Below are 27,053 nucleotides of genomic sequence, written 5' to 3'. Positions count from 1 at the left end.
CACGGAATGCAAGAGATCCGGGTTCGACTCCCGGCCGAGGCAATATTTTTTCGCAATAAAATTATTACAGTTTTTAAGATTGGGAAGAAATTGGGGGGATTTATTAGTTTCAGATTTATTGTGTGAATCCGATAATTTCATCGGCTCTCAATTTATGTCTGAAAAATTAATTATATACTTTCAATTTTATTGAATGTATATTAAGTCAGTAATTCAACATCTTACTGTGACCGATAAGGCGCTGATTTCAATGTGTTTAGTTAGAAAAATCTAATTTTCACCTATTGTATCTCATTCTTACCTGTGGAATAATCGGCGGCGGTAGCTGATAGCTCTCAATATCCTCGCTATCTAAATTAGTAGGTACCCTCTGACTATGCGATATTAATAGCGGTGTTCTCTCAATTACTTTATCCACATCCTCTCTGATCTTCTCTTTGAAATCTATCATTTTATTTTTCAGTTCTTCCGCTTGTTTTATAATATCAGTATTTTTAGCTTGCAAGTCATCTAATAAAGTTATATCTTCGCACATGAAGTGTAAACTCTGCAATAATTAAACATTACATACATTAAACATAAATTTAACACTATATAATAAATTACATCCATGAGTAATCAATCCTTAACACAAATATATATCACAAATATTACTTCGCATATCATAAGAGCCGATTCCCATGTGTTAGCTGGAACACATTCCCCTGACATGTATGCATTAAAGTCCTTCTCAGCCATATTCAAGGATTCCGCGGTTAAGTTTTCAATAAATGACACTGCGCAACACTAATGTTACAAATAGTTATTATTAAAAACAATAATAATGATCTCTTGCCTTCGGAGATAGCGTAAAAGAAATTTGCGAAATTCCTAATATATATAACATTACCAGATTTGTGAAGTAATAGCCTCCTTCTCCAGTCATTAATCTGCTGGCATTGCAAAATCTCGTGATAAAATTTATATTGCTTTTTAGGCGTGCAGGATTAGCCTTTAAAACGATAAATATAAGCGCCGGAAGGAATTCATCAGCAGATGCAGGTCCATCAACAGACTGTTGCAATAACAAAAATATATTTCTACAACAATGAATTACACACGCCAGTTTCTCTTGGGGTGCTTTAGCGGAATCCATATTTAAAAGATCTAAAAGAAATTTGTGTTCCATATTATGGCGCAATGTTGGATTGCAAAATTGTTGACTGTTATGTTGACTGTATTTCATTTAGTAATATAAGATCTGTCTTTTTTATCTAAAAAGTTCTTGTACAATTTCTTTCTTTCTTTTTTCTCCATATTGGAGAGAAAAAAGAAAAGATGAACTGTGCAAGAAGTTCAACTAAAAAGAACAGACCTATAACAAACCTGTGATAGATGTATAAACAAGTTCTCTAACTTCCGAGCTTGTCTCGTGAATCCTACATTCCAAATTCTTGCCACTAACCCAATTTAATTGTCGTATCCTGTTAAGAAAAAATAACTGATAATATACTGTAAATAGTTTAAGCTATTCCAAAATTATGATATACACCTTTTCTGTATAGCCAAATCTTTTTCTTCATCTGTCGTGAATGGAGGACAAAAAAGGATTCTATACAACAAAGTCATTGCATATCTTTCGACATAATCTAGTAACTTCTCTTTAATATCTGGAGGTATATCTGTAATAACATAAAAACTAGGTATAGCATAAAATAGATAAACTTCGAATTATTCAGGATAAATGTTCAGAAAAGTAAATATATGTGATAGATTAAAACCTGAATATTTGGTGCTGTTTTCCAGACGCTTTCCAAACACATGATAAAAGTTTTGCGTTATTTCGGATAGTTCTTCTATCCTCTTCACATCTTTGTTCTGAAGTATGTCTACCACAAATGAATGTATGCATTTTCTTACATCCTTCTCCACTGGCGTTTTAGCTATATACAACAACAAATCTCGATTCTCCGCCTTAACTTTCTCAAGATCTGGATTATCCTTCAGCAGTTCGTGATACAATTCCTGATATCCTTGAACTTGAAAATACATAAATATTATTGCATACTTCTAATAGACAACTATTTACAAGAAGCAGCAATGTAACACAGCTTACCTTTAGCAACAGGTTTCCTGAATGAAATATTCAATAATTTATACTTCTTCTCCTGCTGTACTTTCTTCTCCTCGTATCCCTTGTGACTTCCAACATTCGTTGAGCGATTGACATTGTCTCTATAAAAGCAACAAATAAGATATGTTTAAAAAGCTTAGAGAAACAATACGAGAATTCATATGGGAGAAATAAATCTTACATATCCGAGCTCTGTGCGTGGGACACACGTTCAGCTTGAGCTCGTCGTTTCTGCAAGTGTTCTCGGTGGCATTTGCTGCAGTAACCCTCCCATTCCGCGTTACCATAGAACCCACAGCCATTTCTGCACTTCAGATCAGCTTCGTCGATTCGTAGAGTCGGCGTCTTCGTCGAGTACATAACAACCGATGGAGAGGATCGTCCTTGATGTTGACGGTGGAAAACCGCAACCCTCTGCCAACCCCGCCTAACCTAACCTAAACTGTCCATCTAACTTAAGTCCGTTAGGAACGTCCGATACGTTTTAATCCCCGTCGATATTGAATATCATCTTTTCCACTCTTGCAGCTCTTGAAGATCTTGCAAACGTCAATTTAACGTTAAATGGAGCAAGAGATTGACGTGAGGAAGAAATTGACAAGAGAACAGAAGCAAATACCTCAGCATGGGTTATCTCGGATTAGATTTGATTAGATTGGAGCACGCGTGATACAAACGTCAAGTACGTAGGCATCATGGGAGCTGCCTATCGATTCTGTATCTTTAAATAAGATAAAAATTATAAAAGTGAGCAAACTTACTAGGCGTTGATCAATGAAATTATCAGTATTCTAGTTAATTCGCTCACTTTTGTAACTTTCCCTCGTTTCAAGATATAGAATCGATCCCCAGGAGGTCGATTATGCATCTTCAAATGAGATGAAAATTATAAAAGTGAGCAAATTCACTAGAGTATTCATAATTTAATTGGTCAATACTTAGTAATCCTTGCTCATTTTTGTAATTTTCACCTTTCAAAATCCACAATCGACCTTCTGATTTTTTCTTGATTGGAATCATGTGTTGAATAGTTGAATCCATGATGTATAATAATACAAAGTGTACCATTGCGCATAATGGCGATAGCAATATTGGAAACAACCAATCAAATTTTGGCCTCTATGCACTTTCCTGCGTATAATAGCGCTGGCATATTGGAATAGCCAATGATTGCGTTTAACAAAGAAAACAGCTTAGCAACTGTTGTAAAATTTTTAGATATAATTGGTTTATACATTTAGATCCAGTGAGGAATTAAGGATAAGACCAATTATATTAAAGAATTTTACAACAGTGCAAAGTTGCTTTTTCTGCTGAACGCAGCCAATCAAATTTTAGCCTCAAATTTACTCTCCTGCGCATCCTTGGTAATGGTATGTTTTCTTACATCATGATTGAATCAGTTGAATCAGTTGAGAAATTTGTGATCATCGACAGCCAATTAGTATCTTCGATAGAATAGGTCCGTCGAGGAATTGAAATAGCGGCTTAAAATCAACCTAAAAAGAAAAAAAAATTATAAACACACATAAACAAAACCAATTCTATCATAGTTTCTCTCTAGTATCTTTCGAATATTTTAAGCGTTTTACAATATTCTTCCTGTGATTAAAGTTTATAGTATATTTATGTATAACTTCGTAAAATTTTTCATTATTAGGTGCAATGAATCCTTTGACGTACGTATTTTCAATCCATTTATTGGTTAAGAAAATTACGTGAACAGTAGAAAATATATTTGATTAGTTAACTTAATAATTGGATTAATAATCTTATTTAATAATATGATCAAACATTTCTTGTTTTATTATCTCTAATTTTTAGCTTGACATATACGAATTTCTGTTTTATGAAATAAAAGATATGACTGATCTGTGCTTTCAGTAACGTCAAAAATATAAAGAAGCTCAACGAACAAGAATTACAAGGGAGGAATAAATCATCTTGGCACGACCAGTATAAAGATAGTGCTTGGATTTTTGTCGGTGGCCTTCCATATAATTTAACGGAAGGTGATGTTATTGCCATTTTCTCTCAGTAAGTTAAACAGTGAACAAGTTGTAATTATAATTCTAAACACAACTGGAGTTTTACATTAAATACAGAATATCATTACAGATATGGGGAAGTAGTTAATATAAACTTAATCAGAGATAAAGATACTGGAAAACAAAAGGGTTATGGTTTCTTATGTTATGAAGATCAGAGGAGCACCATATTAGCGGTTGACAATTTCAATGGCATAAAGGTTTGTTTTAGTGGGATAGCGATATAATTGTCTCTTTAGAATCGAATTGTTTTATTTTTATATGTATGATAAAATTTTATATCTCTAAATTATGTAATTGCTTACAATATCTATAAAATATATAATTATAACTATTTGAAATGTCTAACAAAAATGTTTTTTTGTTATAGATATTAGGTAGAGTAATACGAGTAGATCACGTTTCTAATTACAAAGCACCTAAAGATTCAAAAAATATAGACGAAGAAACGAGAAATTTACGGAAAGAAGGTTGTGCTCCAAAGAAAGGCTAAAGGTGTATATACAACATATCAATAATTCTAGAAATATTGTTTTAATTGTAGTATTATGAACAGATTTACATTTAGACTTAATGGAATATATTATTGACTATAAAAGTTATTTACGACTACTTAATTACTGCCAGTTAAGTCTTCAGCGTTACAGTTGAGATTAGCAATATTACCCAACTTTTATCTCATTATTCCTATCGTACAGTCTTATTTTCCAATTTGATTTGATTTTCCTCAAGTCTCAAGTATAGAGAACTAGTCATTAGGAGTTACAAAGGATTAAGAAGCTCCCCGTTTATATTAAACAGAATAATATTATAATATTAATTGTAATCAGGATCAACAAACATGTTAATGAACTATGTTATTACTTCTTGAGGGAATGATATCAAGAGGAACCGAATTCGCTCATCCATTTCTCATATTTTTCTAAGTCTTCTTGGGAAACGCTTTTGTTACATCTCTCAACGGCTTCGTCGAAATCAGCAGCGGATACAGGCAAATCCAATTCTTCCTTTGGCAATTGCCTGATTTGATCGGGCCTTAAACCCGCGATTTTCTTTCTCATTAGCATCATGGAAGCATCCCTGTAACAAACGCGGGTAAAATAGGTCGAAACTCGATGTAAACTATATTTTAATAAACTCTACTCACCTACAAACATTTGTAATATCCGCACCAGAATAACCCTCTAGTTTTCTTGCAATATCTGTGAGGTTTACAGACGAATCTACTTTAACTTCACGAAGGTTTATCCTTAACAATGCTTCTCTGCCTTCATCTACAATAAACAAAAACATATTTTATTATTAAGTATGCACTACATCCCGTTGAAGGCTTACGAAGTTTAATAGACTTACGATTTGGCAATGGAATGTAGATACGTTTTTCTAACCGTCTTCTTAGAGCCTCGTCGATATCCCATGGGAAATTTGTTGCTGCTAGTACCATTACTACTTTACTTGGATCTTCACTATACAAAACAGGGATCTTTAGTATCCATTTGTATCACAAAAGCAAAAATATTACACAGTGTTTTACCTATTGGAACTTATTCCATCCATTTGAACAAGAAGTTCAGACTTTACACGACGTGAAGCTTCATGCTCAGATTCAGATCCTCTTCTGGAGCACAGAGAATCAATTTCATCGATGAAAATTGTACTGGGCGCATAAAATCTGGCCTATAGCCAACAAAATATATTAGTATCATAAATGGATATTACATTTCGTTCAATTATAGAAATTTATTTTATTCAGTTATATAGATGTTTTAATTTTTTACCATCTCGAATAACAATCGAACAAGTTTCTCCGATTCACCCCTATATTTCGATGTCAATGTAGAGGATGAAACATTGAAGAATGTTGTGCCACACTCAGTTGCAACAGCTTTTGCGAGCATAGTCTTGCCTGTGCCAGGTGGTCCAACCATTAATACTCCTTTCCAAGGTCGCCTAATCCCCTAAAAATATCATATATGTTAATATAAACAAAATTTTATTGTAACATACAATTAAAATTAAAAAAGAAAATATACCTTGAAGAAATCAGGCATCCACATTGGAAGTACAACTGCTTCCTCTAGTAACCGCTTTGCCTCGTGTAAATCAGCTATATCGTCCCAATGGATATTTGGATTCTTTTGAACAATGTCTCTTTCTAAATATTAACATACATGTTTGCTTTTATATTTTCATCGTTATACATTTGTGAGCAATGATATTAATGAAAATGACAGAATAATATCATTACCTAATATTTCTACAAGATCTTTATCATTAGCAGATGGTTCAAATTTACGTTCTTCTAATTCAACATCATCTTTTTCCGTTTCTGACTTATCCTGTAAATTATTAGTTATATAATATTACATAACTTATATTAATATTAGCAATATTACAAGCATAAAACATAATTAATAAAAATAAAGTAAGTTACCTTGTTTGCATCGTCTTTCTTTACAATTTTCTTGTCATCCTTTTTACCAGAAGCCTTACTGTCTGGCTTTTTAGCCGTGGCAAGAGATTTTTTAGTATTTGTACGATTTTGCTGTTTCTGTTGTTGAATTTTTTGTTGTCTTGAATTTCTGAAAAAGATGTAATAATAATTAGATATTTTCCATAATTATATAACAATAATATATATCAGTATCGAAAAGAGAAGAAAAAACTAGAAATATTTTCTTGAAGAAGAAAGTTTAAACTTATCACAAATTAATAAGTAATAAAGTATTATAAGTTTAAATCAATATTGATACTTTTGTTCTGCTGGAGTTAAGGGAGGCCACACATCGGGATCCCTGGTCTGTGTTTGATTCCAAGAGGAATCTGAATTGTTGTAAGCCCAGAGAGCAGAATCTCGTGTCATTTCCTCGAATGATAAGCAGGATGTTCCTGAAATTTGTGGACTTGTTAAATCAGCTTGACATTATCTCAATTAGTTGGATGAACTCTATCCTAATCGTGTTACCGAGCAGCCTATCGCCATGTGTGTCCACTTTGAAAAGTTGCAACGTGCTGGATGTGGCTTTCACTTTCTCAAATTCTTCGACGATCTGATGCTGCACTATCTGCCACTTTGCCTTGCGAGTCGCGTCCGCTATGGTTGCGAGTAATCTGTGTATCTGCTGCACGACCCCTTGATAGTAGACACCGGATGTGTCATAGTTTCCTATCAATGCCATCTCACGCGCGAGCTTTGTGTTCTCGCAAATTTCATTTATTGACACAGCCATGATACCGTCCCTCGAGTAGATACAAAATTTATTGAATTCTTAAAAAGATATCACGATGACGTGCAATCCCTTGGATTCTATTGCACTTCTCGTAATGGCGAAAATTCATTTAACACCTCGGTATACATTTTTTCGTTGTAGTCGACATGTTAAACTACATTTGCATAATTGAAGATTAATTCTCGTCAAACGGTCTAGCGCTAAGCATAAATTAATCTCAATAACTTATGTGGTGTGTGTATAATAAATTGATAAATTGCATAATAAAATGATAAGTTAATAATAAGTTAAATTTAAATATATGCTTTTGCAGAAATTATGAATTTCCATCAATTTTGCGTCATATTCGTTTAGCATTTTTATTGTATCACAGAAGTATTTTTGTGGTATCACAGGAAATCACATGAAATCATACTAAAAACTCACTGTCACAAACTGATTACTAACAAAATCGAAAACATCCGAAGAATTATGATCTTTTTGTTTCTGAAGCTATTGGTTGTATAGAAAAACTTAAGATGTAAAAGTGCCTTTACCTCGTAAACACACAATGAGTGTAGTAGCCTTAAGTCTTAAAAAATTGATCAATTACAGTCGAGTGTGAGAAGAATAATCGACAATGATTGGTTAATTCTTCAAGGCAAAAGGCTTACTACACCTATTGCCTACGTTTGCTTTGCTGCTCACAGCGCTTGTAAGTATCAATCCGTCCTTGTTTAATATTTAATAAACAAGGGAGTCGATTGTATTGAAATGAAGTGAAAATTACAAAAGTAAACAAATTCATTAGAATTTCAATTTAATTGCTCGATACCTAGTAATCTTTACTCACTTTTGTAATTTTTATCTCGTTTCGAGATACACAATCGACTCCCAGGGGATCGATTCTATATCTTGAAACGAATGAAAATTACAAAAGTGAACGGATTTACTGAAATATTGATAATTTCATTAGTCAATACCTTGTAAATTTGCTCACTTTTGTAATTTTCACCTCGTTTTAAGATACAGGGGACTTACAGTTCTTGAAACAAAGTGAAAATTACGAAATGATCGAATTTACTAGAATATTTATTATTGGTTAACATCTAGTAAGTTTGCTCATTTTTGTAATTTTCATTTTATCTGAAGAACCGTAAGCCCCCTGAATTGATCTCCAGAATGAAACAACATGCGAATACAGCCATTATGTTAACATGAGAGCGTCAACACAGCCTGTTGATTGGCTATAAGATAGAGAGATCCGGAATATCTCTAAAAACGATTTACGAAAAAATCGATTTGAAATAGTCTTAAAAACGGTTTATAAATGATATTTTAAATCGTCTTTGAGACCACTTCAAATTGATCTACTTGTAAAAAGAATCGTTTCTTTTTACCTAAAGAACAATTTCTAACAATTTTTCGTATATATCGATAAAAGTGAAATCACACGGTGCGGAAATGACTGCGGAATGTAGAATCATAGAAGCAACCAATCAGCATTAGCTGTGTTATTTCGAATAGCGCTGATTGGTTGCTTTTGTGACGCATTCTCTATTCCGCAGTTGTTTTTCGCACCGTATGATCTTATCTTAATGATATCGCTCATTTCTAAATCGATTCTTAAGAATCGATTTAATTGTTAGAAAATAGCATCACTAGTTGGCGCTCTCATCACCGACGCTTTCTTTTCAATTCTTTTTGATTCTTGTTTCGCTTGAATTGGATATCGCATTCTTTCCATTTGTCTCGACAACAGGCAAGGAAGTGAAACGGTACGAATAGCGATTCGAATTGATACAGTTGCTTTCGTAAAATCGAAGTTTTCTGATTAGCAAAGGTAAAGCATTTGTAGATTGATTAGAAAATATTTATACTTTACGGTGCAATTTTTTATTTGTCCAATTAAATATTCGTTTCGATATCCTTACACGTGGATTTGCAACCGTTGAAAATTCGTTACAAGCCAATGTTAATTTTGTATCTTTTTGGTTATTTGTATATTATTTTTTTTATGTAAGGACACATTTGTTATCCGTTATCGATGATGTATTGAAATATTTATTTCATATTTTGATTTGAAAAATTTAACCTACTAAATTGATAATCGTGAAATTTGATAATTTACTGAGATAAACTCAATACAACCCAACTAAACTTGATAAACTTTCAATATCGATTACGGGAAGAATCCAAGATATCTTTAATATTTATATATTTTGAGTATTTTTTTCCATGTATATGAGTACAAAAGTGGCCGATTTCAAACGAATTTGTACGTAAATTTGTGACGCAATATTTTTTGGCGGCAATTCTACTATTTGATAGATTTAATTCGAAGCTTCGATTCGCATCTGTTTCATTTTTGATGGAATTAAGCCTGATCTGCTCTTTGTTTCCCGCTTTGTTTCTTGCTTTTTTACCTCTTCTTTGCCTCTATGATAGTTTTATTGATAATTTTATTTTTTGTCACGTGTTTCTTGTTTCTTCCGAAGTTCGTTAATTTTTATCTCTGGCGACAGAAAACGAAAAATGAGCATAAAAGGCAAAAAAGACAAGATATAAGAAATAACCAAAAGCAACAAACAAAACAAAAAGCATTGTAGATCAGGTTTTATGAACAATTAAAATTAATAGTTCTTTTTATTTAATCCGCGATAACTCGGTATAACAAAGTTTAATATTTATATTTTAAAAATGGTTTTGTAAAAAAAAACCTTAAGTTTTCACATTAGAAAGTAAAAAATGTTAAATTTTTTTTGGTTATGTCAAGCCCACAAAGTAGAAAAAAATCACTATTTTGTTCAGTTTGTAGTTTTTTATGTGTGCGTTCCATTTAACATTCGCAACATTTGCGAGCATCATTCCTTATCATTTTCAAATATTAAACAAGGATGAAATAATGCTTCCGAGCGTCGCGAATATAATGGAACTTGCCCTATATGTAATATTTATCAAACTCACATAGATTCAAAAACTAGTGACCTTTCAAAAGTATAAATTTTAAGTTTTAACAACATATTTGTATTTAAATTTCGTTTATTTTTAATGAAATTGTAGCTGCTTGAATTTTTAATAATAAATTGGGCATGAATTTTTGACTTGTCCAACAAATATTTGACTTAATCTCTACCTTTTTATCTTGTATTGTTTATCTCTTTTATCTTTTGCTCTTTATCTTTTTAACTTATGATCTATGCTCGAGTTTTCCTATAATCATATCTTTTTCTTACAGGAAGAAAAATATTGTTATAGAAAAAAAATGGGTAAGGTAAAGGCATTGAAGCATAATGCAAATAAAGGAAAACAATTACATGAAATAAAAGGTGGTTCTGTAAAGAAGAACAAAGATTCCAAATTTAAAAGTACACCCAAAGGTAAGGTAGCTTTAATCAATTCAATAGAACTTTATCAGAAGCTTTCCCCAAAAGTCTCCTCTGGAAATAAATCTTCAGATCAAAAGCCTACTTCAAATAAAAACAAGATTTCGAAGAAATATCAAAAGTCTTCTCCAAATGGTAATGCAGTAGCAAAGCGATCAAAACAAGATTCTCCAAACAAAAACAAAAAACAAAAATTCAAGCAAAGCATGAATTCTAACAAATCACACGAAGTTAAGCAGATCAGTTCTAAAAAGGTGAAAAAGCTAATGGCTCAATCTGGGTCTAACGTCATCTTCGTACCTAAAAGGATGATGGATGAAGGAAGTGAGGATGATAGTTCAAATAAATCAGATGAAAGCGATTCAGATATCCCAGATATTTTTGGCAAGAGCTTAGGAGATGAATCAGATGATGAAGATAAAGATTATGAAGAGGATGAGGAAGAAGAAGAAGACATGGATGATGATGATGATGACTCTGATGAAGAAGAAATGGACGATGAAGAAGAAATGGACGATGATGACAGTGATGAAGAGATGAGTGAGCATAAAGGTATAAAAATGTTTAAAGGTTTACAATCTAAAACCAAGAAAAATAAGAAAGATCAAAAGGAGGATAGTGAAGTCGAAAGTAATGAGAATACAACTGAGAGTGATGAAGATGATGACGAGGATGATACAGATGAAGATAAAGATGAAGACAAGGAAAAGCAAAAAAAGAAAGAAAATCACATTAAAAAATCTAAGGTTACAATTATCAAAAGTTACCCTGAAGTAGAAGATCCTATAGTATCCGATTCAGACTATTCCAATGATACTGAGTATAGCGATAATCCAGAATTAGGCACAAAAGCTCTTTTGGGTCACAGTATTGTAGACGACGACGATGATGATGAAGATTTTAATATAGAAGAAGGTAGTAGTGAGGAAGATCTTACTAGTGAATCCAGTGAAAATGATTACAGTGAAAATGATGACAATGAAAATGATGACAGTGAAAATGATGACAGTGAAAATGATGACAGTGAAAGTGATGACAGTGAGGAAGCTAATGAAAATGAGAATAATATAGAAAGATTTAAAGTAACACAAAAAGAGAAAGACGATCTAAGAAAAAGAATTGTTCTCATTGATAATATCTCAAAATCAACGCCTAGTGATCTGATAGCATACCTGTGTAAGGAATCTGGAAAATTCGTGATATTTGAAGCAAGACCTTATCCAGAATTCTTTTTTGGTTCAGAAGGGGAGCGTATAGAACCTTCGACATGGATAGATCGGGATTATCCAAATCTAAAAACATACTCAGCAAATGTCCTATATGCTAACAGACAAGACGCTCTGAAAGCAGTGGAGCAAATGCATGGAAAAAAGTTTGGTGGAAATTATTTAAATGTTATAACTGCTGATCAAATTGTTGAAAAGCCCAGCTATGCTGTATATATAGCAAATCTAAAAAAGAGTACGTATAATGAATCATTGTTTGTGGCAATTATGTAGTATGGAAAATAATAATGGAATGATGTTTTTTAATATTTCAGAAATGCCTGACAACTATATCTGGGCATTGTTTAATAATTGTGGAAAAATAGTACGTATGCGAAATGTACGTGATCCATGGACGGGGTTAAGTAAAGGATTTGGTTACGTTTCCTTTGATAATGCGGACTCTGTAAAGTCTGCTCTTCAATGTAATAATGTAAAACTTAATGGACGGCAAATTAAAGTGATGCCATATCCCTATCATGAGGACAAATTTCCTAGAGTAAAAAAAAATTTGATAAAAGAAACACATCGAAGGCATCGAATAATTTTTGAAAATGCAAAGCAACTTCTTAAAGAGGAGAAAAAAGAACGAGCAGAAAGAAGAAAAAAGAGGAGCTCGGAAGAGCCTGCTAATGTAAATATTTAAATACTATTCGTAAATACATTTATTGCAAATCTTTTGATAATATAGTATATTGCAGATTTTGCTTAAATAAAGTAGTTTAATTAAAGAAGTACATTTCTTAAAAGTAAAGATAGAATTAATGTTGCAAATTCTTTTTATAGGTTGAACCTGAAAGAAACGTTAAGAAGCATAAAAAGCAAGAGGGAGATGAAAAAAAGTCTACTGCATTTCAAGGTCAAATGGTTGAATTAAAAAATAAAAATAAGAAAAACAAACTTGATAAGAAAAAGAAGAAAATGGCAGAAAAGCTTGTACCTAAATCTAAAAAAACTAAACAAAATTAAGATAATATTATCGTATTTTATGAATTCTTAGACATACTACACAATTTTTTTAACGTTTTTTTTATAATCGAAGATATTTTTCGAGTGTTTATTTAATTTTAAAAGAAGTGTTGGCACTGTAATGAAGGACTAATCTGTAGAAATTTAATATCGTATATTTTATGGATTGGTTAGACAATTATCACGCGAGTTTTTACTTTCAAAAATATTGTTTGTATGTGTTCATATATATGTTCGTTTAATATTGAAGAAAAAAAATAAATATTGACAATGTTACAAGGAACATTACAGTTCTCATTAAAACTGTGATCACACGTAATGTATAAACGAGAATACCTCTAATGTATTATACTTCCTCGTATACTATTATAATGTAACTGCCACTGCTTTTTAATAAATAACGTTTGACAAGAAGTTTTTAAGAATCTGCTTGTTTTGTTAAATTCCTGATTTTACCATGTAACTGGGGTGGTAAATGCTGCATGTTACTGAACGCACACTTCGAACAAAAACGTCTCGTGTAAAATATGCTGCATCCTAGGCATACCGCGTGTTCGCACATACTGCAATCGGCGCCCAAGACTAAGACTTCGCCTTTATTTGGTAAACTAAATGGATCTTTCATAATATAACACTCTTCCGAATAAACGAACTGCCGAGCGAATGGCGGTCTTGTGCCTTTATAATCATAGCGCTCTTTTAAAAGACAAAAAGAACATGTGAAAGTGCCTCCCACGTTCATCGCCGTCTGTTGACTCGTAGAAGCATTCTGTTGCGTCGGCTCACTGATACCAGGTTCGCCTGCTGACGTGTCGGCGAGATCCTCCTTCCTATAAAGCAACAAGGAACAGAAGCGACTCAATGTGTTATCGAGTTTGGGCATAAATTTATTTTATATGTATAAATATATTACAATTTTACATTCTACGTATACAATTATTTTCTATATAAATTTATGATATTTAAAAATGTGATATTTAAATATCTTAATGTTACTTTGTATCTTTGGCAAAAACCATTTCTTTTTGTAATTCTTGAGGCCACCATGCAGGTTTTATTACTCTTACATTCATACCAGATACATTAAGCTGTCGGGCACTAAGAGATTCATTTATACGCATCAAGCCTAATCCGTACTTAGCGACATATCCTCGGAACTTTCCTACCGCATTGCCAGATTCGTTAAGAATTTTCTCATCATACGCAAACGGTTTATCTATAAAGTTATCAAACAACAGAGGCATTAGGCGTTTCCTGACTACACCCGTGTGATATGTTCGCGCGGTTAATTCCTGGCCAATATAGCAGCCTTTGTGAAAACTAACGCCGTGTAAATAATCGCAATTGATCTCTAAGGGCAATGCTTTCCCAGGTGGCAGATCATGCATGCCTTCCCCTATTCCTAATTTATATCGAAATGTCTTATAGTCTCCGAGACTCTCTGGTGAAACTATATCAGTGTCTAGATGTTTAATTATCTCATTTCTACTAATCTGTGATTCAGCGAGAATTCTAAGGCCAAGATCAGATAATCTGGGATCTTCGTATATCATAATGTTGTTGATAAATTTGCTGGTTTTACTGTTAAACGTGCCACATGGAAATATCATTCCTTCCAGCTTGACCTTTTCTGTCTCGTTCACCGCAGCTCCATTATCGAGATGTTTGATGGAATTGAACATTGACCAAACATTGATTTTGTCTCCTACATGTTCTATATCTATCTTTCGTCTCACGCGATACATCTTCAGGTGTCTCTGTAAGGAATCAACAATCTGCGAATCACATTCTACGTAATACAAGTTGCTTTCCTCACTCTTGTATACAATAGCATCGCACATCACTCTGCCTCGGATATTCAGAAACAAAGTATAGATGCTAGGCGCCCCTTCGTCGAGGTGCTTCATATCGTTCGTAATCAATCCCTGGAGGAACGAAGAGGCTTCGTTACCGTTTACGCGCAGTATGCTCCTGTCAATCAAGCGTTCTAAGATCTTGCCATCGACTTGGGTCGAATTGTGTCTAACTGTGTATCGCTGGTGGCTACCGATCCTTTTATTTCGCTTGCACATGTGGAGAACGGAGCGACTAACGCGATCAATCATCATAGCGGACGTCATATGGATTCGAATGGATTCTTTTATTTCTACGAAAAATAAACACGCAAGTACACTAACCTAGAACCGGCGTTGGACAGTTTTGCCTAATCTCCGAATATCTTATATTTAATTATTTCTATACGCGACATAGCGCAATATTGTATATGAGATATATTAATCTTACATTTGTGCGGTGATTCAATTACGATTGTTTCAATCAGTTCCAATTACATGATCCGTGAAAAGGAGCTCGAGTCCTAATCATTCGCACCTCGAAATCGGATCAGATGATCACGAGTCCTAGCTACACTTTGTTGCACTTTCTGTACCGAAAATGAGATAAATATTAAGGTATAAAATTGAAGCATTAAAAAGAAATGAAAGAGAAATAATTTAAAAAAATGTAACAGGATACCATTTAATAAATCGCACGATCATAATATAATATTCTGATACGAAAAAAATTAACTACATTCGATAGTAAAAACGGTCGGTAATATTGGCATTTTATTTACTCCCCCGAGATATCTGCACTTTATGAGCATGAAAATTATATATTGACAATTAGGAATCAATATGTAAATTATTTAAGGATATATGTTACATTTAAAAACAATGTTAAAGAAATATTGTTAATTTAAGGAAAAGAAGATTGAGAAATAGGCAGGGATGATCCGACATGCTTTGTCGGGATTTCAACAGTGTTTCTGGTGATGCATTTCATTTTATTTACTTTCTTCGTTTCTTAACAAAACAATGGTGATCACAATTAGATATAGATATCAGTCGTTCGCACTTAACAAGGCGATCGGAACTGTATTTGTTTTTGCAATAATTTTTTTGTCGCCATTAATCTTATAATTCATTCTCTGCTTATTCTTTATATAATTGTTCCATATTAAATGACGTAGGTGACATAACATTTTGCAAAGTGATATATACAAGATTATTGGTAGAAAACTTTTTTTGCAATTTTTTCTAAAAGTAGCAAATAACTGTGTCCTTTAGATCGAGACTTATTTCCTAACTAAAGTTCAATGTCAATTTAAATTATTTTTTATTTAACGTACACATTTCTGTCAATTCTGTGACAAAAACGAGTTGGTCCTTAAAATTGAGTTTTTACAGTGATAATTAAATGTATTTAATATAAAGGAATTCAAGTTGTAATTATACAAAATAGCTAAAAAAGAATTATAATTCATAATATGTGCAAAGATTAACATCATAATCTTTATGTTGTATAAAATATAAATAATTATAACATCGACAAAATAATCAGATTAATATATCTGAATAAATCAATGCTAAAAAAAACATCTCAAAAAAATTTAAAAATTTGACGTATATAAGCTGTTTTAACATGAATTCTGAAGCATCATATATGATTCTAGAGATGAGTACAGTAAATGTGATCCTAACAGTTAATAGGACTACTATCATGGAACTTTCAGCGAATCAAATGAATTTTTTTATCGAGATACAACATAATTTTAAAATAATATATATGCAGTAGTTGTGCGATCGATACACACCAGTCTTCGCGCACGTTCATCATTGGAATCTCCATTAGGAGCAATATTCCATATATTAAAGTTGATACTAAATACTAATAATAAATTCGGAGAATTCACGACCGTCTACAAATTTCATAGGGCAGCAGTTCTCAAATTTCCAACACGAATAAAATTTACGTAAATGTTGCTGTTAGTAACGCAGCACATAAGAAATAAATAATTCGTACTGCATTTTATATAAAGTATTTAAAAAAGAAGAAAATTAAATCCAATAATTATGCAATTTTTCAGGATTATTTCTCGGACTTGGTTCTTTTATTTCATTTTTTTTTTCACGCTATATCTCGTATAATAATACGAATCTTTTTCTATCGTTTAAAATAAAATTAACTGTAATTTAAGCACCGCTATAATAGGATGATTTTAAATACAACGTCGTGCAAGATTTATTCTCGTATATGTTACATCGCCGTTAAGCGCACCGTCGTCGTCGAACATCGTCAAACAGCGTCATCCACCTTTATACAAACAATTCGTATACAGCCTGATCAGAAGGATCGGATTGATACAAGATTAACGTGCCATCCGCTATTTACAGTCGACGAATACGATCCGTCGCGAAAGAAAATTCTCGGTCTTGCAACATCTTGGCGGAAATACCTCATTATTGCACAATAATGTCAAAGTTGAGATACGACTTCGTCGCGTTAACGATCACGCTCGAATTACAATTAATCTACGGGCTAATGGTTACTTCGGTATTCTACATCGCACTATATATTACGATAAGGGGAGACTGGCCAGAACGTGTGCAATTTATTATTGCTTTGGCTATGATGCATAGTGTAATATCTTTATTAGCGTATTTTCTCGTAGAAATAATTAACGTTACGAGTTTGAGAGCGAATGGCGGGGCGAATCTCGTTTTCGCCACGGAAAGCCCGTTTAAACGGCGAAAACTCCACATGCAACGAATCGGTGCAACCATACGGTTTTTATTTCTTTTTTTCCTTTTCTCCTTTCATTTATTTCGTTCGAGCGAAAGAGTTACCGACGTCTGTTCTTTTATTTTTCCGCTTTATACTCGCCGCTTTATTTCGGCTTTATTTCGGCTACGTATTTAACTCCAAACAACTGCTCTACGTTACATTTGCCGTAAACTGCAAGGTGACGAACTGCAGACAACGCTGGATCGGACTACAAACAGAACGTATGCAGATCCATTCCGTAAAGAGTAACTTCGTTACATCGCAATTGCCGCGATTCGCGTGGCAGCAATCTCTGCTTCACGGGAATTCCGTTTCAAAGAGAAGAAGCGCACGGGAAACAATGCGGCCGATTAATCTCGCTCGGGTAGTCTCTGTTGCTTCTTACTGATTTTCGCCTGCAGCCGAGTATTTCGAAGAAACATTAATCGCTGTCGTAATGCGAGGGATTATGTTCCACAATGTATGAAGAAGAAAGATCATCATACAGGTCTGCGGCATGAATGTTAAGTTACGCGAATTGCGCTGGTAACGTTCTTTCATACAAACGCGAGTAATGTTCTCGCAGTTTGCCTACGTATGTTAAATTGCACTGTCGCTTTTTGCATACGGACCGAAACGTTCTCACTCGTTCTTAAATGACAATTGCTACTGCGCGTTTCCTTACGGAGTCACCGTTTCGAGAATAAAATGTCTCATTATTTAAAGGAATTTCGAAGTATTTCTTAATACTTCTTCTATCTTATTTATCGTGCCTCGTCTATTCTTCTGTCACTGTCGAGGAATGTTCTCTTCAGTGCCTAACGTCCACTTCGTCTGTCGCCTGATTCTCCAATGTGCATGGTCTGTGAAACTCCTGGCCTCTTTCGTGCAGCCATTTGTTTGCCACTGAAAAAAAAAACAATAAATTGTGAAATATAATATTTGTGAAATAAAATATTAAACTTTAAGAACGCTTTAACAACATACCCCACTTCGATCCTGTAAGTACCGGGCAAGCCGCGTGTCTAGTTTTAAAATCCCCTTCACCATTAGGCTTTAGATTATGCCAAAATGCCGCGCTACCCTTTCTCGGCCAAAGTGATATGTTTATAGCGGTAAACACGGTACCGCCTCCTTGCTCGACATCGCTCATCTGTAGATAATGAGACAATGCTACATCGTTCCGAGCTGTCAGTGTGCAACAAATCAGAATTTAAACTTACGTAATACAGAACCGTTGCAATTCTGTTACCAGTTCCGAGGCTCTTGAACGCATTCGTCTCTTCTTTCTGTAAACGTAAAGTGGATCGAGTTAATTAACAGATGGCAAATAGCTGTAGAAGGGCACGCTTTGATTGGTCCTTATAGTCAATTTACCCTCGCAAAGTCGAAATGTGGCTCGTAGTGACCACCGATGCCGTAATTAACAACCTGAAGTTCCTCTGCCGTCTCAATAGACATACTTGTCATGTGCTCCACGCGTTTACTCACCGCCGCTACGTGCTTATGCTCGTGTTCCTGGAGCCACGCGCTCTTACTGATTCTGTAATTCGCTATCTCTAAGGCACCAGTCTTGTAATTCTGCACCGTGGCACGCTTAAACTGCAACACGTAATTGCCATTATCTTCAGGAATTCCTGCAATTTCGCGAAAACGCGCGGAAACAGGCGGTGTACACGGCGTCTCAGAGGAGACGTTCTCAGCGGGTGATAATTTCTGGTAAACGCAATTATTTACCCTAGGCTGAGCCATTCGCTTGATCGTCTCGATTTCCTCGTCGTAGATCACGTTGTGATAAACAACTATCCTCGGATCCAAATACGCCTCCTCCTCCTTGAACGGCGCGATCTTCAGAAAGGGAATTCCACGGTCGACGTAACGGCACTTAAGATTCTTCTCTACCTCCGGCGGAATAGATACTTCGCCGCGACAAAGCATCTCGTACCTCTCCCTCTCTGTCATTTCCTCCCACGTTTTCACCCTTTCCTCGGCGACAGTGAAGTTCTGTAAGTGCGATAACGAACTTTATGGACGCTTGCGGAAAACTGAGATTGCACACCGAGATTTTACATCGTCGAAAATAATGGTCGACGAAAAGTTCTCTCGTTGTTTAACGTTTATCTTTCGCGCTAATCGCAAGATAAATAGATAAATGACAAATTAATTTGCTATAGTAAATCCAATAATTATTTAAAATGTAACCTTTCTCTCTTTCTCTCTCTCTCTCTTCCGTTACTTTCATTTAGATTACATTTCCGACATTCTCTTAATCAATCTAAACGGCTGATCCTAATCATGGTTTACCTGCTCAGGTATCGCAGTATCATCCTTCCCATCCTCGCCTCGCTTCTTTTTTGACTGACTCGCCTTGCTTTGAATCTCCTTTTGATAATACGCGCGGTTTCCCAACGCTCTCTCGTGTGTCGGCACCAATTCAAGCAGCTCGTTCGTCATACTCAAAGCACGGGCGACGTTACCTGGTTGGCAATAAAGATGGAGTAACATATTATGTATTTGAAATGTGCTGCTAAAGGAGTAGGCTTTTAGAAATTTTCTCATGCTCTTCGCGATGTATAATATAATTGCATAATATAATTTACTGTCAGAACCTTGCATATACGTCGAAAACGCCAAGTATTCCAAGATATCAGGCTTGGAGGTAGTGGTGGCATTCTGTTCTTCTTGCAGACGGTCCATAGCCTCCTGCATCCACAAAACCGTGTGGTAGTAATCGCGATTGTGATAAGATTGTCGGCCCAGTTCGAAGCAATCGCTTGCTGAAACATGAAATTATCGCACGTATATAAAGAAGATAAAAAATAAAGAGAGTTATTTATATTATAGACGCGAGAACGTATATGTACAATCGGTGTTCCGTTGGATCTTCTTTTTTCGCGAGGCAATCTGGATTGTGTTCCATTGAATTTCTTTCTACTCGCAGCAAAGAGCACACGGAAGCGCAGGTGTGGCATATACTGATAGCGAGAAAAGTGAGTTCGTTAATTAATTTTCTTTTTTGCGAATCGCAAAGCGCACTTTTCATATTTCTTTATACGGTGAAATTTTCCGACTCTCGCCTTTATTATACGCCTTTTTTTTCATACCGTCAAAAACGAGCGGCATATGATACAATTTATTCTTATACCAGTGATTCTTTGTGCTGCAATGAACTCGCTCTCCTCGTTAAATTTGACATCACGTTAGGGAAAATACGGCCTTTCGCAACAGTTTCGTGAACGTTCGTATAGAAATTTTAATTAAATTCCCCGAGACAGAGGAATCGGGCACGTTTCCGTGCTGTGTTAAATAATTTCTTCAGATACAGATTGATATTTACTTTCGATTGAAAGGATCGTTTGACGTGTAAGGATTCCGAGATATCTGTAACATAAATTAAGTGATACAGTTTACACAAGGAGAGATGTCATTCGTACCAGTCAATCCGGTGCTGTATTGCACTCCATTCAAGACACCCCTCGCAACTTGTGCGGTTTCAAGCTTGTACGTGTCCTGCAGCCTCATCAAAGCGACTGCGGCCCCATTCAGGTCCTCGTCGGTTGGAAATTTTAGATCGCTCCTGGAATTCGTGATGTTCGCGACGAAGGACTTGCCGACGTCCTCGGTTATCAGTTCCTCCACCTTTTTCCAATCGGTGGTCAGCCGTTTCACCAGCAGATAAGCATTTATAGGATTTGATAGGTACTGCTGAATGTTCCTGGACGCCTCCTCGTGTTCTCTCGCATAACCCTCCACGTTTCTGAAAGAAAACGAAGGTTTTTCCATTAGCCGAAAAAAGTCGCGGGAAAAAAATTTAATTAACTCTTTAGTCATTCGTTTTGCTTGAATTCAATTTGAAAAACAGTTCACCACAAGACAGAAGCGTAATAAAACATGTGAAAGATTCCCATGCGTGTAACTTTCACACAGATGCGATTGGACACACATTTCTATATTATATTTATATAATATAATATAAAATTTTATTTCTACATAATTCCTTATTATGTTATATTCCTACATTACATAAATATGTAAGAAATACAAAAATAATTACTTTCATTTAAATTGAAAATTTTTAAAACAAATTCTTTCATTAATCTATTATAAAAGAAAAAGAACTGATTTTAATGATTCATAAATATATTTAAATATATCAAACGTTCGACTGCGAAGATGGACTTGCGAAATTTCTATTAAATTATTAACGCTAACGAAAGCGTGATAGAACAACCGATGGGATCAAAGATCATTGATATTAATCTGTCCTGCTACTGTTTACAGCTGCGGGAATGAAATCTAGATTTAATTGAATTGTTTGCATGGGATCTAATAACATAGTGGAATTTATTAAGTAGTGTTTGAAAGCTTCTTTCCTAGATTATCCAGACGGTCTCTTTTTGCACAATTCGTGTAATATTAATGTCATAACGCATAATTTTCAATTGAATTGGTCTTTAAACAGCGAATTAAATCCACGGACAGAAGTCAGAGATAATCTCGCACGCTCTTTGACAACTTTAATTAATTCACGCTATACCCACCAATTTTTTTTCGAAATCAATGCGCTTTGTTCCGTTTAATTTTCTACTGGCCGTCGAATTTAGTGTATAGAGGCCTTTAATATGCATTTCAACAGTTTTATGAAATGAAGCAAAAAATTTAGTTTTAAATTGATTTTTAAAAATCATAGATGAGAGAAAAGACATTTTATACGTAATCGATTGGACAGAACTAAAATGAGACCAAACGCAGCGAAGATGAGACGACGAAATCGATTTAGACAGAAGCTTAAGATTTATCTCATCGCTGAATCGGTCAGATAAAAAAATATTATCATTCCGCTCAAAGAATTCCACTTTCCAATTAATGTGGCAGGGTATCCGCATGACCATCAAGTAATTTGAAGTCGCGCGAACGAAAGAAGAATAAGAAAGAGAGAGGCGACGATAACTTTTCTTATCACCGCGAAAGGGGGAACGAGGTGGAACATACCGTTCCGTCGTTTCCAATTGCAATCGGGGTGTGATTCTATCGCGACATCAACCCCGCGGCGAACGACGGAGACGTTTCCGACACCTGGCGACACCATTGTCCTCGACGATGTCGCTCGACAACGCGGCGAGACGTCGCTCTCGAGAGGAGGAGGAACGACTTATCTCGCGTCGCGAATCTCCGGAATAGACGTCCCTGTCGATTCGTTCTCGCATTTAATGTATAGCCGAGACGCGGAAGACTTTCACGTTAAAAACTCAAAGATGGTCTTTGTCTGATCGAGGCACTTCTAGCATCTCGCTCTTGAGAAAGAAATCGTGACAAGAGCAGTATCACCGAGAAGACATAAGTCAATCCTTTCACGAATCGGGGAAACTAATGATTTTCTTTTCCTTTATAGAAATAAATAAAATCGATATATATATATATTTACTGCAATTTTTTGTAATAATTCTCTCTGCTAACGTTGCTGTAAATTAACGAGTGCAAGGAAAGCATAATTAGGTTGAAATATTTTAATACTTAGCTACGTCTGAAAATAATTTTGTTGAATAATTAAAATAATTACGTTAGTAATCTCAAGCATGGTGAACAATGCTACGAAAAGTTTTGACATTATAACAGTTTAAATATTTTAGATTCAACAAAATTATTTTCAGATTTGTATCTAGTTAAATTTTTAGATGCTTCAGTAAAACCATCTTTTCCACCGGGAATAACGCGTCGAGATATTCGATTCACAATCGTAGATCTTCACGAAAAAAATGCTTTTGCTGTATCTAAACATTGAACTGGATCTAAAAATAATTTTGTTGGACTATATCAAAATAATTATACATAGAATACTCAAGCATAATGAACAATACTGCAAAAAAGTTTTTAGACATTCTAGCAATTAGCTTGATGAGCCTTACATATTTATTTGATGCTTTACAATAAACAAACTTATTTTCAGGTCTAGCTAAATTTTTAGCAAAATCATTTTCTTTCACGCTACATTGCGGAATATAATATTTAAAAATGTATTTGTGGAATATAATATTTATTTAATTGTAATTTATTATTTTATTGAAATAAATCTTTATTTAAATACAACACGGCGAAATAAAATTTTATTCCTAATAAATTTTATTTCTTACAATTAACACATATTTCACAGAAATATTTCGTTATCATAGTTCTCAATCAAATTTTCTTGTCACATGGATATGCTTGCAAATATTTCGACTTTTTTCTTAATATTAATTCTATCCCGATTCTCACTCCATCCACAATTTCTCTTTTATGTGAAAATTATCTTGACATGGTAAAGGAATTCAGCTATCATGCTGCTAAGATTCTAATTCACATGCAATCATGTTTCAACGATGTTCACTACGATAAAATCACATCGTAGTTATTACAGCGAAAATCGAAACGAAGAATGCTACGTGGATGGTCCACGACAGGTCGAGCGTTAGCGGAGGTATATGAACGATAAGAGTCATATAAATTACGGGAAATAAACGCGGCAGATGCACGTGACTTTGAACGTTTCTCTCTCTCCCCCTCCCCTCTTTCTCTTCTTTTATCTCATCTCCGCGACGTACAACTGACATTCGCAGCTGCCGCGAATCGCGGGTGCCGTGTGCGTTTCGCGTCGAGTACCAATCGGTATGATCCGAATAAATCCGGTCCGTCAATAATCAAATACGCGCGTTACGTCGCGTTGCCACGTGATGGATGGTCTTAATCTTCATGGCCTCATCTCTTAAGGGCGAAATGCATGCGCGCGCGCACGCATTATTTATGATCGTTTAAGTGAATCGCGCGTAAATCGATACGATAAGTATAATTAATGAGTAGGTACGAGTACATACACGGGATGTATCGGCACATATTGTCCAAAGTACACGGTTGCCCTCGAGAATCGTAATAATTTTTCATTAACACTCCGTTTCTCTCTCTCTCTCTCTCTCTCTCTCTCTCTCTCTCTCTCTCTCTCTGTCGAGTCGGCAGTAATTGAAACGAAAGGAACTTTATGACATTTTTAAAGGGCGATTTGCAATGGGATTAATACAGTGTAATAAGTTGTAAATCGTAACAAATCAGCCGAATGTGGGGAGAATAATCGATTATCAATTTCTTATAGATTACTGTTTGTACTGTTAGAACTTAAAGGAACGATCGTAATCCCAATTCATTGAGTTAAATAACTTTTTAATTTTTTTAAACTTCCATCTGTGTCAAAATGTAAATTAATCTATTTCTGTGGTTAGTTTCAAAGTAAACGTTCGTATGCACTTAGTAAATAATAAACTAGAGCTGTATTAATATTTTAAAATATTACTTAAGACAATCTTAAAATAAAAACGAACTATAAAAGCCTAAATTTAAGTCAAATTTAATATTTTTTCTTAAGATTTAATATCTTTTCTTGATTTTTTTCTTTAAATTTAACTCCATTGTTTTAGTCAAATTAACTATATATTGGGTAGCAGCATTGGCGATCTATAGATAATAAGATTGAGATAACTCGAATTGAATATAACTTAACGTTATGAATTTAACAGAGTATTACGCAATATTACTTTCATTGTAAACACTCTATTATGCTTCGATAAACTGTCGAGGCAACATAAACGATTTTTCCATTTAGAACCGGTTGTTCAATCTTCAGATAAGCTACGTGATAATTTATTTACTGAATAAACAAAAAAATAAAAGAATAAGAATATAAGAGAATAAGAGAGTAAGGGTGGGTTCAGACCTAGAAAAGCAGAAAACAGAAAAGCAGCAATCAATCAGAGCTCGCGCTGGTAGTCGCTAGTTTCGACTGCTTACTATCAACGCAAGTTTTGATTGGCTGCTGCTTTTCTGTCTAGGTCTGAATCCACCCGAAGAGAATGAGCTGAAGTTTCTCGAAAGGTAAAACAACCCAGCCTTAATTATTCAATCGCATCAGAATGCAAAAACTGTGCGATATGGAGATTCCTCTTGTCAAGGAAAAGAAAAATGTACTATATTTTCCATGTGTCAACTATGAACTATGAACGATCGTTATGCTCGATAGGATTAGTCCTCCTGGGAAGTGAATGGATTATCCGAGCGATTTATCTCAAAGGTACGTCGCACAATTCACCCCCCGTAATGTTACGATCCAGGAAAGGTATTCGTTACAGGGAGAACGCTTACGGCTAAATGACACGTCTCGATACGGCTTTATTAAAAACGGTGCATCGTGTGAAAGACAGGCGCGGTCCCTCTTTTTCTCTCTCTCTCTCTCTCTCTCTCTCTCTCTCTCTCTCTCTCTCTCTCTCTCCTGTTCTTTCTCTTTCGATAACGATACAGTTCTTTGTATCGCAACGCCGAGCCAATAACGAAAGCCGTCTCGTTAGCGCGATTTTTCACCCCGTTCCTCCCGAGCTGTCGTGTCAGCGCATTCTCGCAACGGCCGCGCGTCGCCGACGACAGATTTTAATTAACGATACGCGCGCACGAGACCGGCATGCCGGTGTGCACCTCGAAAAGGATGATCGGTCCCGGTTTTCCGCCTGTGTCGTGGTTTTCACTATCATCCCTCTCTTCTCCTTTCAAGCGCGACTGACGTCACGCCCGTATCCCGCGGTTCGGAGACGCCGTGATATTATAGGCGGTAGAGACTTCGCAAACCTCCGCCTCTTTGATCTTGTGACGAGAGATTATTTCAGCGGAACTATTATACGCGCCGAGGTTTCCTTGAATATCCTGTACGTTAATTTGTCCGAGTTCATGAGCGGGTGAAAATTCAGGAGGACGATTTTAAGACAAAGGGAGCCGCTAAGTGAGAGCACGAATTAAGGAAGGAACAAAAAAATTCACTCCGCTTCTGGAATTTTGCTTCCAGACTTTCTGCCGTCGTTCTTGCACTGAAAGAACAATTTTGCTTAAGTATCTAAAAAAAATTTAGCTAAACGTAGATCTGAAAATAATTTTGTGGGAATATTAAAATAATTATGTAGGACACATAATGAGCAATGCTGAAAAAAATTTTGATGTTCTAGCTAAACTACATGGAAAAAAAGATTGGATAAAAGATCGGATTTTTAATTGTTAAAACACAACACACACACACACACACACACAATTAAAAACTGATTTAGCAAATATCTACAGTCGTAGTATAAATACACACAGTTTTCTATATTAAAATAGCAAAGTTGTAGAGCTGAATAAAATTAGCGATTATATTTGTTGTAATAGTACAATCAATTTATTAACACAACAAAGATAACTTTCTTGAGAATAAAAATCAATCCAATATATATATAGATATAAAAATTTTTTACAAATCATACTAGTTAAGATGACACGTTTTTTTTTTTGCTATTGTAATAAAGAAAATTGTTACATTAATCATTTTCATTGTAGCAAAAAATTAGCTGAATTAACATATTAATTGTTTGCGGACATAATTTCTTTGTTGAACCATCTAATCTTTTTAATTATAGATGTTGAACTTTGTACAC

General features: G+C 34.8%; 6 protein-coding genes across 10 annotated transcripts in view; 2 read left to right on the top strand and 4 right to left on the bottom strand.

The window, feature by feature from the left end:
* LOC108750710 (rab5 GDP/GTP exchange factor) overlaps positions 1 to 2,794 on the bottom strand; it is a 3,842-nt gene extending 1,048 nt beyond the window's left edge. Inside the window, exons 1-9 of one of the 2 annotated variants that reach the window (XM_018490381.1) lie at positions 2,733 to 2,777; positions 2,295 to 2,652; positions 2,096 to 2,214; positions 1,761 to 2,018; positions 1,532 to 1,661; positions 1,366 to 1,463; positions 890 to 1,146; positions 655 to 786; positions 302 to 547 (exon numbers count right to left, since the gene is read on the bottom strand). In XM_018490381.1, coding sequence (XP_018345883.1) covers positions 302 to 547; positions 655 to 786; positions 890 to 1,146; positions 1,366 to 1,463; positions 1,532 to 1,661; positions 1,761 to 2,018; positions 2,096 to 2,214; positions 2,295 to 2,473 — 1,419 coding nt within the window. In that variant the 5' untranslated portion in view covers positions 2,474 to 2,652; positions 2,733 to 2,777. Of the gene's footprint in view, positions 1 to 301; positions 548 to 654; positions 787 to 889; positions 1,147 to 1,365; positions 1,464 to 1,531; positions 1,662 to 1,760; positions 2,019 to 2,095; positions 2,215 to 2,294 lie in introns of both variants that reach the window. The other variant, XM_018490380.1, reaches the window with a different exon arrangement.
* Positions 2,795 to 3,621: 827 nt separating this feature from the next.
* Positions 3,622 to 5,054, top strand: LOC108750714 (RNA-binding motif protein, X-linked 2). Of its 2 annotated transcripts, XM_018490385.1 has the most exons (5): positions 3,622 to 3,792; positions 3,998 to 4,150; positions 4,232 to 4,361; positions 4,532 to 4,656; positions 5,034 to 5,054. In XM_018490385.1, exons 1-4 carry the CDS (start codon positions 3,779 to 3,781, stop codon positions 4,652 to 4,654), a joined length of 420 nt encoding a protein of 139 aa, XP_018345887.1. In that variant the 5' UTR covers positions 3,622 to 3,778; the 3' UTR covers positions 4,655 to 4,656; positions 5,034 to 5,054. The 2 variants fall into 2 exon arrangements, with proteins under 2 accessions (XP_018345887.1, XP_018345886.1); XM_018490384.1 differs by lacking the exon at positions 5,034 to 5,054 and having other exon boundaries at positions 4,532 to 4,720.
* Positions 4,760 to 7,815, bottom strand: LOC108750713 (katanin p60 ATPase-containing subunit A-like 1). The gene is made up of 10 exons (XM_018490383.1): positions 7,127 to 7,815; positions 6,915 to 7,050; positions 6,596 to 6,743; positions 6,410 to 6,500; positions 6,195 to 6,316; positions 5,940 to 6,119; positions 5,696 to 5,838; positions 5,515 to 5,627; positions 5,309 to 5,435; positions 4,760 to 5,241 (listed from the first exon to the last, which is right to left on the bottom strand). The coding sequence occupies exons 1-10, from the start codon at positions 7,389 to 7,391 to the stop codon at positions 5,043 to 5,045; spliced, it is 1,524 nt and encodes a 507-aa protein (XP_018345885.1). The 5' UTR covers positions 7,392 to 7,815; the 3' UTR covers positions 4,760 to 5,042.
* Positions 7,816 to 9,076: 1,261 nt separating this feature from the next.
* LOC108750819 (nucleolar protein 12-like) lies at positions 9,077 to 13,068 on the top strand. Of its 3 annotated transcripts, XM_018490601.1 has the most exons (5): positions 9,077 to 9,213; positions 10,609 to 10,750; positions 10,829 to 12,217; positions 12,297 to 12,655; positions 12,808 to 13,068. In XM_018490601.1, exons 2-5 carry the CDS (start codon positions 10,636 to 10,638, stop codon positions 12,988 to 12,990), a joined length of 2,046 nt encoding a protein of 681 aa, XP_018346103.1. In that variant the 5' UTR covers positions 9,077 to 9,213; positions 10,609 to 10,635; the 3' UTR covers positions 12,991 to 13,068. The 3 variants fall into 3 exon arrangements, with proteins under 3 accessions (XP_018346103.1, XP_018346101.1, XP_018346102.1); XM_018490599.1 differs by having other exon boundaries at positions 10,609 to 12,217; XM_018490600.1 differs by having other exon boundaries at positions 9,114 to 9,148; positions 10,609 to 12,217.
* Positions 13,069 to 13,179: 111 nt separating this feature from the next.
* Positions 13,180 to 15,384, bottom strand: LOC108750821 (putative transferase CAF17 homolog, mitochondrial). The gene is made up of 3 exons (XM_018490602.1): positions 15,274 to 15,384; positions 13,987 to 15,136; positions 13,180 to 13,820 (listed from the first exon to the last, which is right to left on the bottom strand). Exons 2-3 carry the CDS (start codon positions 15,108 to 15,110, stop codon positions 13,409 to 13,411), a joined length of 1,536 nt encoding a protein of 511 aa, XP_018346104.1. The 5' UTR covers positions 15,111 to 15,136; positions 15,274 to 15,384; the 3' UTR covers positions 13,180 to 13,408.
* A 1,054-nt stretch (positions 15,385 to 16,438) lies between these two features.
* LOC108750667 (prolyl 4-hydroxylase subunit alpha-2) overlaps positions 16,439 to 27,053 on the bottom strand; it is a 105,370-nt gene continuing 94,755 nt past the window's right edge. The window contains exons 3-10 of the mRNA XM_018490307.1: positions 21,009 to 21,331; positions 20,184 to 20,351; positions 19,879 to 20,051; positions 19,312 to 19,578; positions 18,952 to 19,176; positions 18,798 to 18,863; positions 18,562 to 18,727; positions 16,439 to 18,480 (exon numbers count right to left, since the gene is read on the bottom strand). Of these exons, the coding sequence (XP_018345809.1) occupies positions 18,386 to 18,480; positions 18,562 to 18,727; positions 18,798 to 18,863; positions 18,952 to 19,176; positions 19,312 to 19,578; positions 19,879 to 20,051; positions 20,184 to 20,351; positions 21,009 to 21,331 (1,483 nt within the window). The 3' untranslated portion in view covers positions 16,439 to 18,385. The remainder of the gene's footprint in view (positions 18,481 to 18,561; positions 18,728 to 18,797; positions 18,864 to 18,951; positions 19,177 to 19,311; positions 19,579 to 19,878; positions 20,052 to 20,183; positions 20,352 to 21,008; positions 21,332 to 27,053) is intronic.

Source organism: Trachymyrmex septentrionalis, unplaced genomic scaffold (genome assembly GCF_001594115.1).
Source record: "Trachymyrmex septentrionalis isolate Tsep2-gDNA-1 unplaced genomic scaffold, Tsep1.0 scaffold37, whole genome shotgun sequence".
NCBI classification, from domain to species: Eukaryota; Metazoa; Arthropoda; class Insecta; order Hymenoptera; family Formicidae; genus Trachymyrmex; species Trachymyrmex septentrionalis.
This window is presented reverse-complemented; position numbering and strand designations above follow the sequence as displayed.

Bases quoted from the DNA above. Each gene is read 5' to 3' on its own strand.
- LOC108750714 (XM_018490385.1), top strand. The intron at 4,151-4,231 runs GTAAGTTAAACA...ATATCATTACAG, and splicing joins GTTATTGCCATTTTCTCTCA to ATATGGGGAAGTAGTTAATA. The intron at 4,362-4,531 runs GTTTGTTTTAGT...TTTTTGTTATAG, and splicing joins ACAATTTCAATGGCATAAAG to ATATTAGGTAGAGTAATACG.
- LOC108750819 (XM_018490599.1), top strand. From the start codon at position 10,636: ATGGGTAAGGTAAAGGCATTGAAGCATAATGCAAATAAAGGAAAACAA. The intron at 12,218-12,296 runs GTACGTATAATG...TTAATATTTCAG, and splicing joins TATAGCAAATCTAAAAAAGA to AAATGCCTGACAACTATATC. The intron at 12,656-12,807 runs GTAAATATTTAA...TTCTTTTTATAG, and splicing joins GCTCGGAAGAGCCTGCTAAT to GTTGAACCTGAAAGAAACGT.
- LOC108750821 (XM_018490602.1), bottom strand. From the start codon at position 15,110: ATGACGTCCGCTATGATGATTGATCGCGTTAGTCGCTCCGTTCTCCAC. The intron at 13,821-13,986 runs GTAACATTAAGA...GTTGCTTTATAG, and splicing joins GTTTTTGCCAAAGATACAAA to GAAGGAGGATCTCGCCGACA.
- LOC108750713 (XM_018490383.1), bottom strand. From the start codon at position 7,391: ATGGCTGTGTCAATAAATGAAATTTGCGAGAACACAAAGCTCGCGCGT. The intron at 7,051-7,126 runs GTAACACGATTA...CACAAATTTCAG, and splicing joins ACATGGCGATAGGCTGCTCG to GAACATCCTGCTTATCATTC. The intron at 5,242-5,308 runs GTGAGTAGAGTT...CGTTTGTTACAG, and splicing joins GATATTACAAATGTTTGTAG to GGATGCTTCCATGATGCTAA.